This window comes from Alosa pseudoharengus, unplaced genomic scaffold, assembly GCF_046254945.1.
Source record: "Alosa pseudoharengus isolate Yale_2024_CS ecotype anadromous, Long Island Sound unplaced genomic scaffold, YU_APseudo_1.1 YU_APseudo_1.1_scf_20, whole genome shotgun sequence".
Lineage (NCBI taxonomy): Eukaryota > Metazoa > Chordata > Actinopteri > Clupeiformes > Clupeidae > Alosa > Alosa pseudoharengus.
In genome coordinates, this window is record NW_027468664.1 from 21,248,121 (window position 1) to 21,262,712 (window position 14,592).

At 41.8% G+C, this 14,592-nt stretch overlaps 1 protein-coding gene across 2 annotated transcripts in view; it reads left to right on the forward strand.

The window, feature by feature from the left end:
- LOC143136247 (sodium/potassium-transporting ATPase subunit alpha-1) overlaps window positions 1-14,592 on the forward strand; it is a 31,090-nt gene that overhangs the window by 12,752 nt on the left and 3,746 nt on the right. For both annotated transcript variants that reach the window (XM_076296849.1, XM_076296848.1), the window contains exons 2-20: window positions 129-236; window positions 1,334-1,393; window positions 3,520-3,723; window positions 3,867-3,980; window positions 4,073-4,207; window positions 4,294-4,411; window positions 4,530-4,798; window positions 5,349-5,657; window positions 5,919-6,053; window positions 6,137-6,329; window positions 6,452-6,627; window positions 6,728-6,864; window positions 6,974-7,124; window positions 7,279-7,447; window positions 7,534-7,688; window positions 8,504-8,627; window positions 8,749-8,894; window positions 9,016-9,146; window positions 10,150-10,251. In XM_076296849.1, the coding sequence (XP_076152964.1) occupies window positions 129-236; window positions 1,334-1,393; window positions 3,520-3,723; window positions 3,867-3,980; window positions 4,073-4,207; window positions 4,294-4,411; window positions 4,530-4,798; window positions 5,349-5,657; window positions 5,919-6,053; window positions 6,137-6,329; window positions 6,452-6,627; window positions 6,728-6,864; window positions 6,974-7,124; window positions 7,279-7,447; window positions 7,534-7,688; window positions 8,504-8,627; window positions 8,749-8,894; window positions 9,016-9,146; window positions 10,150-10,251 (2,936 nt within the window). The remainder of the gene's footprint in view (window positions 1-128; window positions 237-1,333; window positions 1,394-3,519; window positions 3,724-3,866; window positions 3,981-4,072; window positions 4,208-4,293; window positions 4,412-4,529; window positions 4,799-5,348; window positions 5,658-5,918; window positions 6,054-6,136; window positions 6,330-6,451; window positions 6,628-6,727; window positions 6,865-6,973; window positions 7,125-7,278; window positions 7,448-7,533; window positions 7,689-8,503; window positions 8,628-8,748; window positions 8,895-9,015; window positions 9,147-10,149; window positions 10,252-14,592) is intronic.

Sequence of the window (14,592 nt, forward strand, 5' to 3'; positions counted from 1 at the left end):
TGTTGTTAAAAGGCACAATTTTGCACTGTACAACAATTTTGTTTGTGCATGTTGTACTTTTTGGGGTTATTTATTTTCTTTGAGGATTGGCACTATACATCTTATCATCTTTGCTGTGTTTGACACAGAAAGGTAATGACAAGTACAAGCTGGCAGCCACCTCTGAAGATGGAGGAAAGAAGAAGAAGAAGAAAAAGGAAACCGATATGGAGGACCTAAAAAAAGAGGTTGACCTGGTAAGTTGCTGAATCCTAAAACATAACATTTATTCTTCCTCAGTCTTAGGATAACACTTAGTGTTGTCCAGTCCTTTAACCTTGATAAACACATTGTGGCAACCTATCCCAGAAGGCCGGGGCAGAAATACATTTGGTTTAAATGGCAGGATCTCTCATATGCAAGCACTGCATAGACAAAGCACACATCAAATATATACACATACAGTAGGTGGGGATAAATTAGGACATTGAAAAGATCACACACATGAAATAGTGGCAGGTGGTTACAGGACACAAGCAAATTAAGGTATAATCATATTATTTCCAAATACCAATACCACCAAGTGCCACTGCCAAAGCATGAGTCGAAATAGTTACATCATTCACATCAGTGCCACACTCACAGCCACCAGGATATGGAACCAAATACCATCCCAAGGATGATGGAATGACAATCTGTCATGGTTGCCCAAGCATCCCCACAGGCAGAGGCTACGGAATGGTGGAAAGAGGACGGAAACCAACCCGACAAAGTCCCCGAGGTCTTGGCAGGACCAGCAGGACCCGTCTCTCCCAGCACCATCTTTGGCCTGGCAACCGGCATGACCTCATAGCACATTGGAGAGCAGGAGGACAACACGGCCCCATCAGGACCAACTCCCATCTGAGACAATAATTTCTAAATAAGATACCACTTTCCCACCTATGTTTACCACCAGCCCAGAGAGAACACACAGCTGGACACACAGATCTCTAGTTCAATGGCAGGGTCCTGAATCCCATACATGTCATACACAATCTTGTGAGTGGCATCTATTAGCTTTAGAACAGATACAGAAACACTGAAATCTGATGGACATCTCGTGCTGACATAACACACAGGACTGGTAGACAGATAGACAAACATGTGGGGCTCATCAAGGAATTACCAACATCAGACAAGGATGACAAAATAACGGGCACTCATATTAGCAAAGGGCACAGAAGGTAAAGCAAGGTAAGGTAAATCCAGAATGATAACAACCCCAAATGGCACATCCAAAGCATTATAACGGAAACTGTAAACATGATATAGAGAAGTCTAGAGTTAAATCTACCACTCTTCTCCCCGACAGGATGACCACAAACTGACCTTAGATGAGCTTCACCGCAAATATGGAACAGACCTGACCAGGGTGAGTGAAAAAATATGGTTTGAGGGAAAAACTGCAGCCAAGCCTGATATTCTCACAATCTGCTCAGAGGTATCAGTGCAACTGTAACCAATATATTTCAAAATGCTCAGCAAGCAATGTGACACCAATGTGTCCTGAAATGCACCTCAAGTGTTTTCATTGAGTGAAGCCTTCACTGTTCGAAACTCCAAATTCAGTGCAACAGGCTAATATTATGCACATCCATTCATAGCTGGGAACATCCAAGACTTTAATAAGATGACATGTATGCATATTCCCCCAGAGAAAGGCTAAGTTAAATGTTAGAAGTTGATTAAAATAGTCTATTGACAGAGTCAGTAGAATTAGAAATAATTCAATAATTTAATAAATCGTTCCATCTCTTCAATCTCCTTATTATGCAGTTTTATGTATCACATTGTATATTTTATGGTATTATTTCTAATATTATCATATTGCATTGTACAACATGCATATTTTGGTGTTGCTATTCAAGTTGATGTAGTCATCCTTTTTAGAGGGGAAATTCATAATCATACTTTTGCACCTCCGTTCTAATGTTACGTCACCGTTTGTTTACAACTAGAGTGGTAGGCAAGAATGGTAGGCAAGGCACTGCAGAGTGGTAGGGAAGCCTACAACAGTCGGGTTGCATAGGCTACACATAGTTACAAATAGCTTCAAAATTGAAATTTTAATATCAAAAATTGACCGGGATGCCGACCACTTGTGTAGGCCCTAACAGTTGGTTTTACAATAAGAAGCAAAAAGGCGACGAACGACCGTTTAGCCTACCTATCCTCATGGTTGTGGAGGATGATCGTTAGCAGCTGTGAAGTCTTTTATTCTCAAGATGGCCTAATGGTGTAGGCTACTGTCTACGAAGACGTAGGCTAAAATACAACTGTCTACAGTCATCCAAAAATGAATTGCAAGAGATAGGCTATAAAGGGGAAAAGTGCAGCATTTTAAACATGGGAAGAATATTTTTACCTGAACAATTTTCTCTGAAATTCGTGCTTGTGGACATCAATCACCTATATCTCATGTCCTTCTATTTCAAGTTATCATGAGTGTCATTTGATTATATAATCACAACAAATGCTAATAAATGAAAACAGAATAGGCTTATGTGCTATAGCCTACAGGTCAGTTAGGCTAACTCCCGTATGTAAAAATAAACTGATTTGATCCTATGAATTGTTTAGCGATCACACAACTTAACACAGCAACCTCAAACACCACTGTTGAACATAGGCTACTGCTTCAGTCATGTAAGAATAGCAGTTTATGAATTATCTTTACCCGTTTAATCAAGTCCACATGACCAAAATAACAGCATATTTAAAAGGCTGAGCTAGCTTAACAGCCTAATATAGCAATGGATAACTAACAAAAAGTATCATACAATTAATTAACTTTATTACTCACATTCTGAGTTTTTCTGGGTGGTTATATATCCATGCAGATCGTCTTTGAATAAGCCATCGCTGTTATGTTATAATATGTTGAAGGATTCATGACTTTAACGCCATTAATGTTACATGATGCTGACTGACGCTGGCTAACTGTAGGCTACCGTTTAACGTCTGCTGAGTCTACATGTCTACCAAAACCTGTCGCTGTTCAGTTGAAGTTGAATGATCAAATATTGTTTGATTTTGTGTCAACTTTCAGAGGGAAGACGTTCCTTTCTGGCCAAATTTCACAGCTTCTAAGAAAGTCTATCGTCTTCGTGTAAACCGAGTTTTGAACAGAGAAAAAAAGTTAGGCTACCATTAGGCTACATGCAGGTTCTCCCATAACGTTATCGATATCAATGCACCAAATCAGGGCGATTTTAGCGAAATAACGTTCCTGTGACAGGCTATCAAATATTGAACAATGGGATAACGTTTCATCATCACCTTTATTGATGCCTGAAATGTTGACATTGCTGAAATAGAGATGTAGCCTACTGAGAGGCAGCAGCAGACAACGATGTTGATGGGTTCAACTTGTCCCTTGCCTACCAGGTGGATGTCAACAAAGCTGAACCTAGAATACGTCACATGAAAAACGTTAATTGTGGGTCAAATGTTTTCTCTGAACTGTGTGTGAATAATGCTGTATCATTATGTTACCAGGGTCTGTCTTCCTCTCGTGTAAAAGAGATCCTTGCTCGTGATGGTCCCAATGCTCTGACCCCACCGCCGACCACCCCAGAATGGGTGAAGTTCTGCAAGCAGCTCTTTGGTGGGTTCTCCACTCTGCTGTGGATTGGAGCCATCCTCTGCTTCCTGGCTTACAGTATTCAGGCTGCCTCAGAAGAAGAACCAGCAAATGATAATGTAAGGATTTTGACCTGCATACAAGGAAAATCATGCATGAGTGCAAATACTGTAATATCAAATTCGTTATGCCAATGACTTTTATTATTATTAAGACCACTGACTTAAGTGTTCATGGCCAACTTTCCACATTCTCCACATAGCTGTACTTGGGTGTTGTGCTATCTGCTGTTGTCATCATCACTGGCTGTTTCTCCTACTATCAAGAAGCCAAGAGTTCAAAGATTATGGAGTCCTTTAAGAACCTGGTTCCCCAGGTACATAGAAATTGCTTTTAGACAAATTCTCACTCCTTTCGTGCATACACCCCAACTGTCTGTGATGTTAATTTGTTGTCCACTGAACACAGCAAGCCCTGGTTGTGCGTGACGGAGAGAAAAAGAGCATCGATGCTGTGGAGGTGGTGGCTGGAGATCTGGTGGAGGTGAAAGGTGGAGACAGAATCCCTGCTGACCTGCGTATCATCTCGGCTCATGGCTGCAAGGTGCTTTTTGACTTGACTAAATCTCTTTAAATAATACAGACAATATGGTTTTGTCTCCTGTGCTCAATCTCTCTCTGCTTGGTCAGGTGGACAACTCCTCCCTTACAGGAGAATCTGAGCCTCAGACACGTTCCCCTGACTTCTCAAATGACAACCCTCTGGAGACCAGGAACATTGCTTTCTTCTCCACCAACTGTGTTGAAGGTACACACGTATTAAACCCCATGCACAACATTAATCGTGCATTATTTAGACCTGAAAGTCACCTGAACGTGTGCTGTTTAATCCCAGTGTTTTGTATTGTATCTGACTATTTTCCCAGGCACTGCCAGAGGAATTGTGATCAACACTGGTGACCGTACTGTCATGGGTCGGATTGCAACTCTTGCCTCCAGTCTGGAAGGAGGGAAAACTCCTATTGCCATTGAGATCGAGCATTTCATCCACATCATCACCGGCGTGGCTGTTTTCCTGGGTGTGTCCTTTTTCATCCTCTCTCTCATCCTCGGATATGGCTGGTTGGAAGCCGTCATCTTCCTCATTGGTATCATTGTCGCTAACGTGCCAGAGGGACTACTGGCTACTGTCACTGTGAGTATATCAGTGTCACAATGCAAGACGTGACATTGGACAGCCTTGTTTGCTTCAGGGTTCTTGAGACTATTTCAGTGTTCACTAGTTACTTAAAGCAACACCAAAGAGTTTTTTATACCTTAAAATAATGTTTCCAAAATCGTTTCAGTGGTTCATCAACTCGTAACAGGGTGAACGGCAATTCTGCATTCGCTTCGCGGCCCTCTATCGGCTATAACCGCGTTTGCCAGATCGGGTAGCGGATCTGTAGTTCGATGGAATGAGACATAAGAAACTACAAATTTGACTTGCATCTGATGTCGCAATACATCGTACTTTTATAAGTCATGCAAAATATTCTACCTTGTCTGTGGACATTGTTATTTGCAAAGCCTGTGCTGGATAAACAAATAGCATGCGTGCGACAGAGGGAAAGTTATTTGGTGTTGCTTTAAAATGTCTCGGAGTGTGTCAAGTAAACCCTTGAAACTTTTACATGAAAACATGAAGATCTGGATCTGTCCTCTAAAATGATTTGATCTCATGACCTGTTTCATGTCATTGAAAGGTGTGTCTGACCCTAACTGCCAAGCGCATGGCCAAGAAGAACTGCCTTGTGAAGAACCTGGAAGCTGTGGAGACTCTGGGCTCTACGTCCACCATCTGCTCTGACAAGACCGGAACTCTGACCCAGAACCGCATGACGGTAGCCCACATGTGGTTCGACAACCAGATCCATGAAGCCGACACCACGGAGAACCAGTCCGGAACCGCTTTTGACCGCTCATCAGCAACCTGGAACTCCCTGGCACGCGTGGCTGGTCTGTGCAACCGTGCTGTCTTCCTGGCAGATCAGAAGGATGTCCCCATCCTCAAGGTATGCAGAACTATTTACATAACATTTGCTATTTTCGACATGTCACTACTTCAAAACAACAATTTACAAAATGTAATGATTCATTTTTTTATGAAAGATCCAAAACATTTTATTTTTTGAGGGGACTGAAATACAAAAACACTATTTAGGCCATGGTTGGACTCAGTTATTTTCTAGGCCAACTGACTATCTATCTATCTATCTATCTAAAAACTAAATTCAATATGAAAGTCATTAAGTAATTCCCTCCATTATCTGTAGCGAGACACAGCTGGAGATGCATCTGAGTCTGCCCTGCTTAAATGCATTGAGCTGTGCTGTGGCTCAGTGACTGAGATGCGTGACAAATACCACAAGATCGCCGAGATCCCCTTCAACTCCACCAACAAATACCAGGTAAGAATCCCAAACTTCTCGTCCGCTACTACTGGCTGAATACTAAATGCTACTTGCTAACACCTAACTGTTTTACTGAAAAGCTCTCCATCCACAAAAACGCTACCCCTGGAGAGACAAAGCACCTGTTGGTGATGAAGGGAGCCCCAGAGAGGATCCTGGACCGCTGCTCATCCATCATGATCCAGGGCAAAGAACAGCCCCTGGATGACGAGATGAAGGAATCATTCCAAAGTGCCTATGTTGAACTTGGAGGTCTAGGAGAAAGAGTGCTGGGTAAGGAGTCACTTGAGCTTAGAAAAATCTTTCCAAACTAAATTTTCAAAAAATGGAACATTTGAAAACCATTACATGATTTCAAACATGACATGACTTTTTTCATGATTAATTGCGGTCAGGTTTCTGCCATTTCAACATGCCTGATGACCAATTCCCTGAGGGCTTTAAGTTCGATTCTGAGGAGGTGAACTTCCCTACTGAGAAGCTGTGTTTTGTCGGCCTCATGTCCATGATTGACCCACCTCGTGCTGCTGTGCCTGATGCTGTGGGCAAATGCAGGAGCGCTGGCATCAAGGTAGAGTGATATGTTACCCACATTTTCCCCATACTTGTTACACTTGCCCCCTTGAATGTCATGCTTGAGTAATTTGGCTGGTTTCGTTTTTCCATTGTAGGTTATCATGGTGACTGGCGATCATCCTATCACTGCCAAGGCCATTGCCAAAGGTGTGGGTATCATCTCTGAAGGAAATGAGACTGTGGAGGACATTGCCACTCGCCTGAACATCCCTGTTGATGAGGTCAACCCAAGGTATGATCATTTTTGGATTGTGAATTAAGATACTCATGCATTTGTTTTGTCCTGCTCAACTTAAATACCATTGAAAAGTTCAACCACAATACTCTTTATATACCCTCAGAGATGCCAAGGCTTGTGTCGTCCATGGTAATGAACTGAAGGACATGGCACCTGAATTTCTGGATGACATCCTGAGGTACCACACTGAGATTGTGTTTGCCAGAACCTCTCCACAGCAGAAACTCATCATTGTTGAGGGCTGCCAGCGACAGGTAATGCAAAAATCAAATTAAATGTCTTTCAGCAACTTGGCAATTATTACAGATGGCATAATAGTTTCCTTATATGGTATCTATTTAGTTTTTTGCTCTTTTCTCTTATGAAATAGGCTGTTATGGAGATTAATACTGTTCTTTTGCTCTACAGGGTGCCATTGTGGCTGTAACAGGTGATGGCGTCAACGACTCTCCTGCCCTGAAGAAGGCTGACATTGGTGTTGCTATGGGTATCGCCGGATCTGACGTCTCTAAGCAGGCTGCTGACATGATCCTTCTAGATGATAACTTCGCCTCCATCGTTACAGGAGTTGAAGAAGGTATATTGTACTCCTTAAAGGCAAATACAAATAATTCTTCACCATGCTTGGATCTTTCTGATCACTGGGTTTGTTGTTTTCTTCAGGTCGTCTGATCTTTGACAACTTGAAGAAGTCCATCGCCTACACTCTGACCAGTAACATCCCAGAGATTTCACCTTTCCTCCTCTTCATCCTCGCCAACATCCCACTGCCTCTGGGCACAGTCACCATCCTCTGTATTGACCTGGGCACTGACATGGTAGAGATATTTATTTTCCTCCACATAGTGTCATAAGAGTTGCCAATTCGCAGTTGCAAACTTCAGAATTGACCCCTTCATGGTCACAGAAAATATGTGCATATATCGGGTTCAGAAAGCTTTCCATACCATTGAATTTTGTGTGTGTGAATTGACACACAATCTAGGGTCTGGATGATTACAAACATTGAAGGGGTCTATACTTTCATCTCTAGGTGTTTGTGACATATATGTCAGTCATACATATATACACATATATACATATATACACATACTGTATATGTGACATATATGTCAGTATATGTGTGGTCACAAAAGTCACAAAACAAATGTAATTGGACTTACTGATTGCTAGTCAGCCAGTTGGTTGACTTTGCTGATTAACTAGCCAGCTGGAAACAAGTGGTGTAACAAAAGTTGTTATGAAAATGTTGGTGCTGTTGTGAGTTGTCTCAGCCATTGTTGTCCCTGGTCTGAGCCCCTTTGCATAGTACTCATTCTGACACATTAACATGGGGTCTACGATTCCACATAGAGAATGCATGACTTCCAGTCATTTCAAAGCAGAAACAACCCAACACTGTAAAGGCTGCTTTAAAGAACACTGTTGCTTGTCTGGTCATAATAGAACTTAACAGAGCCAATGTGTGTCCACATGACATGTCTTTTGGCTGCATTGCTGATCGTTTGCTAAATTTGATTATCTTGCATGCAAACCTATCAATTTAAAGGCCTGTATAAGAGTGAAAGAGGGGATATGGTTTGTTTATTGAACACTGATGCTTGAGAGTTTGATTACTTGGTTTATATTTCAGGTTCCTGCTATCTCCCTGGCTTACGAAAAAGCTGAAAGCGACATCATGAAAAGGCAGCCAAGAAATGCAAAGACAGACAAGCTGGTGAATGAGAGGCTTATCAGTATTGCCTATGGGCAGATCGGTAAGATCAAAGCCTACTCCAGCACCACACTACTGAAACACCATCCCAGGGAACTCAAAAAGAAAAACAAATCACCTATTTGTGAACTCTACTAAATTAAATGGTTGTCTTCTACTCTAAGGTATGATGCAGGCCACAGCAGGATTCTTCACCTACTTCGTAATCCTGGCTGAAAATGGATTCCTGCCTACAGATCTAATAGGTATTCGTGTTAACTGGGATGACAACGACAACAATGAGATTGAGGACAGTTACGGTCAGCAGTGGGTAAGTCTTTCCGTGGTCTGTAATGTAACTTGAGAGTGTACTGAATACTGAAGCATATTGAAAATGGCAAGACACAGTATTTTGCTGTTTCGGACCTCTCATTTCCGGCTTCCTCTTGTAGACATACGAACGAAGAAAAATAGTGGAGTTTACATGCCACACAGCTTTCTTCACCAGTATTGTGATTGTGCAGTGGGCTGATCTTATCATCTGCAAAACAAGAAGAAACTCCATCCTTCAGCAAGGAATGACGTAAGTCAACCAAACAGAAGAGGGCTTGAATGCGAGACTGTGGGTATTTGTATAGCTTATATCCCTTTACGGGGCTTTAAAGGCGAAATATGCAGGTTTTTATAGCTTAATTTACCTTAATTTACCTTAACTTAACAGTTTTGGAGTCATTAGAATGGTTATATGACTTTTTTCGGGTTGAATGGTCTAGCGCCTGTGAGCGGAAAAACCACCCTTGCAACTTTGGGCCGGCAGGCCAACAGCCTCAGTGTCGGGAAGTATAACGAGTGTAACAAATTGCTTTACTGCATTTAAATACACATACACGCCAGGCACCGGCTAGTACTAGGTAGCGATGGAGTTTCTCAGACATTCGTCATGACAGAGCCAGCGAAAAGAAGCAAAAAAACAGTGAAGAAATTGCCAATATACTGCATAGTTTCTCTTTAACTATATACAGTGAACATTTTGGACAATTGTATTCACATCAGCATTTGTTTGTTAAAAGAACACACCAACATTTTGGGAAATTTGCTCATTTGCACCCATCATTACTGCACCCACCAACTAGACTACCATTCGCAAATGTGACAAAGAAACTCCAACATTTTCCTATTTACATGTTGTGACTTTGGTATTGGTTCGAAGAAGAACGAATAAGCTAATCCATCCTTTTAGGCAAGTCCCTCCACTCAGCGGCCATATTGTAACGCTTTCTGGGCACTTATCGGGCATCAATTTCGGCGTGCACAAGACTTCACGACACCAACCTTGCTCCAGCAGCAAGATTGCAACACATGATTGGCATGATGTATTCACAACACACCATATGATTGACACAATTTATTCACATGTCGATTTTTTTGCAGCGGAAGAGGCTGGATATGTGTAGACAACAAGCTAACCCCATGCATGTCTGTAGAGGATTTTTTGAGTGCTGTGTCTCCTCATTACAAAGTCTCTAGCTAATCTCCCAAAATGTTGCCATGTTCCTTTAATTCCATTCCCATCCTCTTGTCCACAGAAATAAAATCCTCATCTTTGGCCTGCTTGAGGAGACAGCCTTGGCTGCCTTCCTTTCCTACTGCCCTGGCATGGACGTCGCTCTCAGAATGTACCCACTCAAGTGAGTTCACTGAACACGTTCTTCAACTTTTTGTTATTCATGAATATTTAACTGTAACATAGCCTTGTGAACCAGACTCTTGACTTTGTTACTCTTCGTGCAAAGAGTCTGACCACTCGCCATTGGCAAACGTCTTCTTCCTGGTGGGTGGTAAGTGTGTGTTCGAGAGCCGTTGCAGGGACCTACGCTGAATAAACAAAGCTCTGTTATAGGCCTATAATAAAAAGTACTTTTATTTGCTGTTATGACATAATTTGCCATAGAGATTTTTCACTTCCTTTTTTTGCATGGCCTCACTGTCCTGGTTGCATGGTATGTATTAACATTTGAGTTTTGGTATTTTGGAAACTTGGTTGAGCCGTAGTTATCTAGTATAAAAAGGGAATGCTGCGATATCTGTTTGTCTGTTCCTCCCTGAGCAGCAAGTGTGGCTGTCCAGTGCTTTTGAGTTAGTAAATACACCACACATGGCCTCACTGTTTGGTCCTGGGGGTTATTCCATCAACCTCACTAAAGACCTGGCTTATTTCGATAAGTCTCGCTAATTTTAGTGAGAATTCCGTTCCGGTTAACGTGAATCCCAGCTTGGTAACTATGGGAATTTATTAAGGCTACATAGGCTACATTTGGTAGGCTGTTCAGTGACAGCTTTGCCAGTGGGCTATATCATAGCCCAGGGATGGGCAACTTTGTTGATAGAGAGGGCCACAAAATGTTCTTGTCGCTGTCAGAGGGCCAGATGTTACCGCGCATGTCCAACACTGGGATATCAGGAATCAGGAGTATTAAATATATAGGCCTACAGTATGTCTTTATAGTTTATTAAACCACCAACATGCATTAATTTAATATTTTCTATACTCAAATGTATTTTTAATATTGCTTCTATTCACCAATGAACTTGAAATAAACAAAAAAAAATTACACATTCACAATAAACCTTTTTTTTCCACTGTAATGAGTAGCCTAATAGTGACTCTTGTAAAAAGACTCTGTTGTTAGTGTATTTTTTTTACCAGGGTTCCCACTCTAAGTCAAATGTAAAATTCCATGACAAAAATCCTGAATTTCCATGACCAGATATTTAAAAATGGGCATTGAAAAAACAGGTAATTGATTTCAAACCATTAGCATTGTTGTTTTAAATGATTGCTTTCACTATTCTCCAATTTCTGTAGGCAATCAATTTTTTCTCTCGATGTTAAATTTGATGACTTTCGATGAAAATCCTGTAGATGGCGCTTGCCGAATCGAACAGAAATCGTCTAGTATCGTCTTAATTTTACGACATATATCCTCTTTTCGTCAATCTACTGTTTTGGTCTACTGTTCTACCTAGTGCTAACCTGACTCCGCCAGATGGATTTGCTCCGCATATCCATCTGGGAACTTTTCATTGAAGAACTTTTGGGAAGGGGCGGACATACTGGTTAGCTGATTGGATAAACCATCTGTCTATGACCACCTTTGTTGGTTATCGACGGACCAAATCAACCAATTAGATGAACAAAGTATTCTTCTAATGCCGTTTAACATACAATTAAGTTAGGTAACGTGACAAACGTTAAGATGTTTTAACTTACCATTTATGAACCTAATCAACGACAATTCCCATCAAGTTTTCACGGTAGGCCCTACACTTCTGAAGATAGTAGGCTATATTCCTCCATTATGAACTGGAATCAGCCGTGGAGGATGTCTGTGTCGTTCATTCCACCCAGCTGCATGGCTGAGACTCATAGCTTCACAGTTTACCCAGGAATACTTTCTAATTTGAATAAAACTTGCGCGATAGCTACGCTCATCTCTGTGGATGCCGTCATGTTGGTTGTTTACGTCACACCTCAACCCGCCTCAAAGCCAACGCTGATTGGACGTTCGTTTGGTGAACTGCTCCAAATTTTCTTTAACGGAAAGTATCCAGACTGATCTGCGAGTGAAACCCTGAAGCTCGCGAGATCAGGATGGACTCACGAGGCTAACCTAGTGCACGAGCAGAGATGAAGCTGACCTAAACCTCGCTTGAATAAACGAGGCCAAGATGCCGCTAACTTGAGTTAATGGAACAGCTTCAGCTCCAAGTGAAAGTCTACGCTAGTTCAAGCCAGGCTATTTCTGTTAAGCGCCGCCTTCATTAGCAAGGTTGATGGAATACCCCCCTGGTGTATAACTACTTTGCATGACTGATGGACTTATATTTTACCAGGAACTACAGAGGCTACAATGGAATTGCATGTCAGATAATCCCCCTTCGGTTTCAGCCAACCAAATGAGTTTCTTTTACTGTTGTCCGTGCTGTCGGAATCGGACCAAATAGCACAAAGGAGTTCTCTAAAATATTGGTGGAGACCATTTTGTCATCTCAAAATATTGATGGGGATTAGTCACCATGGTCCCCTTCTTAACCTATACACAAATCCGGCGAAACACGGAAGTAAAGCAGCGCCGCCATTACTGCGTTGCCTTGCTGCTAAGGAAGTAGCGAAGTAATGTGTTGGTCCTGTAGGCGGCTGTAGCAGACGTTAGCTGTAGATGCGAAATCTTCTTCTTTTTCTTAATTTTTATTTAGTACGTATGCTGTCCAGTGATGCCAGGAAAAGCGTGTTGTGTGGTCGGCTGTTTTAACAACAGTAGGAATACAGACCTAGAATTAAACCGTTTGTGAAATTCACAAACCTTTGTTGCACATTGAGTGCCCATGTTTACAGGCTTACAGATTACACAGAGTTCCTTGTCGAGTGGAGGACCAAGATGTGCGTTAAAAGTGGATGAAATACATACGATTAATAAAATGATCCTGAATACCTGTAAGAACATGTATTTTACTGCTACAAGTGGTCGTGGCTAATAGTTATTTGCAACTTCTGAAGCTTGTGAACATATTAGCAACACAGCTACTAATGATAGCATTCGGCTTATTGTTGTCATTAATTAATACACGTCTTAATACATTATGTTGTCAATAAATTACCTTCATTGGTAAGTTTCGGCCACTGCCTGACATCATCTACCCAATGTTCCCTTTCACCTGACATTTTTTCATGAGCAGGATCTCCTATTTGATATTCTCTGACAGGATGCTTTCATTGAAAAGCCATTAGAAGGCACCGGCAAGTGTCACACCGTCACACTCCGCAGGCACGCAGTAATGGCAGCAGGCAAGATGGCAGCGCCCATAAAGTTCGTGGCGGATTGGTGTATACCCATGCTTCCAATGTAAAACCGTTAGCTTGCTAACTAGCAGTTTAACCAGAGACTTTCTAATGAGGAGACACAGCACTCAAAAAACCCTCCATAGAAATGCATGGGGCTAGTTTGTCACGCCAATATGGCCGTTGTCTACACATATCCCACCTCTTCCTCGGCAAAACGTCGACATGTGAATACATTGAGCCAATCATGTGGTGTGATGTGAATACATTGAGCCAATCATATGTTGTGTTGTGAAGACATCGTGCCAATCATGTGATCTCGCAGCTGGAGCAAGATTGGTGTCGTGAAGCCTTGCGCACGCGCAGTTCGACCCAAAGACTGTGCCTGATGAGTGCCCATAAAACGTTGGTATATGGCCGCCGAGTGGAGGGACTTGCCTAAAAGGACTTTGGTGTAACATAGCCAATTGCCTCATCTTAGTTGTAGGAAATACGTTCGAATTTCAAATGATAACATTAAGGAATGACTTATGTTTAATTGATGTTATGACATATAAAGTTAAGCTTGCCAAACCTAGCCACAGGCAGTTCAACTGTGACTTTGTTTGTGACACTGTTAGTAAACTGAAAAGAGCTAAACATAGAAATATAATGGTCACCTAAATCCCACGTACACACGGATAACTCTCACACCAACCTTGGGGGTATTCCATCAACCTCGCTTAAGGCCAAACCTGGGGGATATTCCATCAACCTCGCTAATGAAGGCGGCGCTTAACAGAAATAGCCTGGCTTAAACTAGCGTAGACTTCCACTTGGGGCTGAAGCCGTTCCATTAACTCAAGTTAGCGGCATCTTGGTCTCGTTTATTCAAGCGAGGTTAAAGTCAGCTTCATCTCTGCTCGTGCAAGAGGTAAAACAGTAGACCAAAACAGTAGATTGACGAAAAGAGGAAATATGTCGTAAAATTAAGACAATACTAGACGATTTCTGTTCGATTTGGCAAGCGCCATCTACAGGATTTTCATTGAAAGTCATCAAATTTAACATCGAGAGAAAAAATAGATTACTGTAGAAATGGGAGAATAATGAAAGCATACATTTAAAACAACAATGTTAATGGTTTTGAAATCAATTGCGAGTTTGATTGGCTTCACTCTTGAACACATAGGTCTACACAGTCTATGCT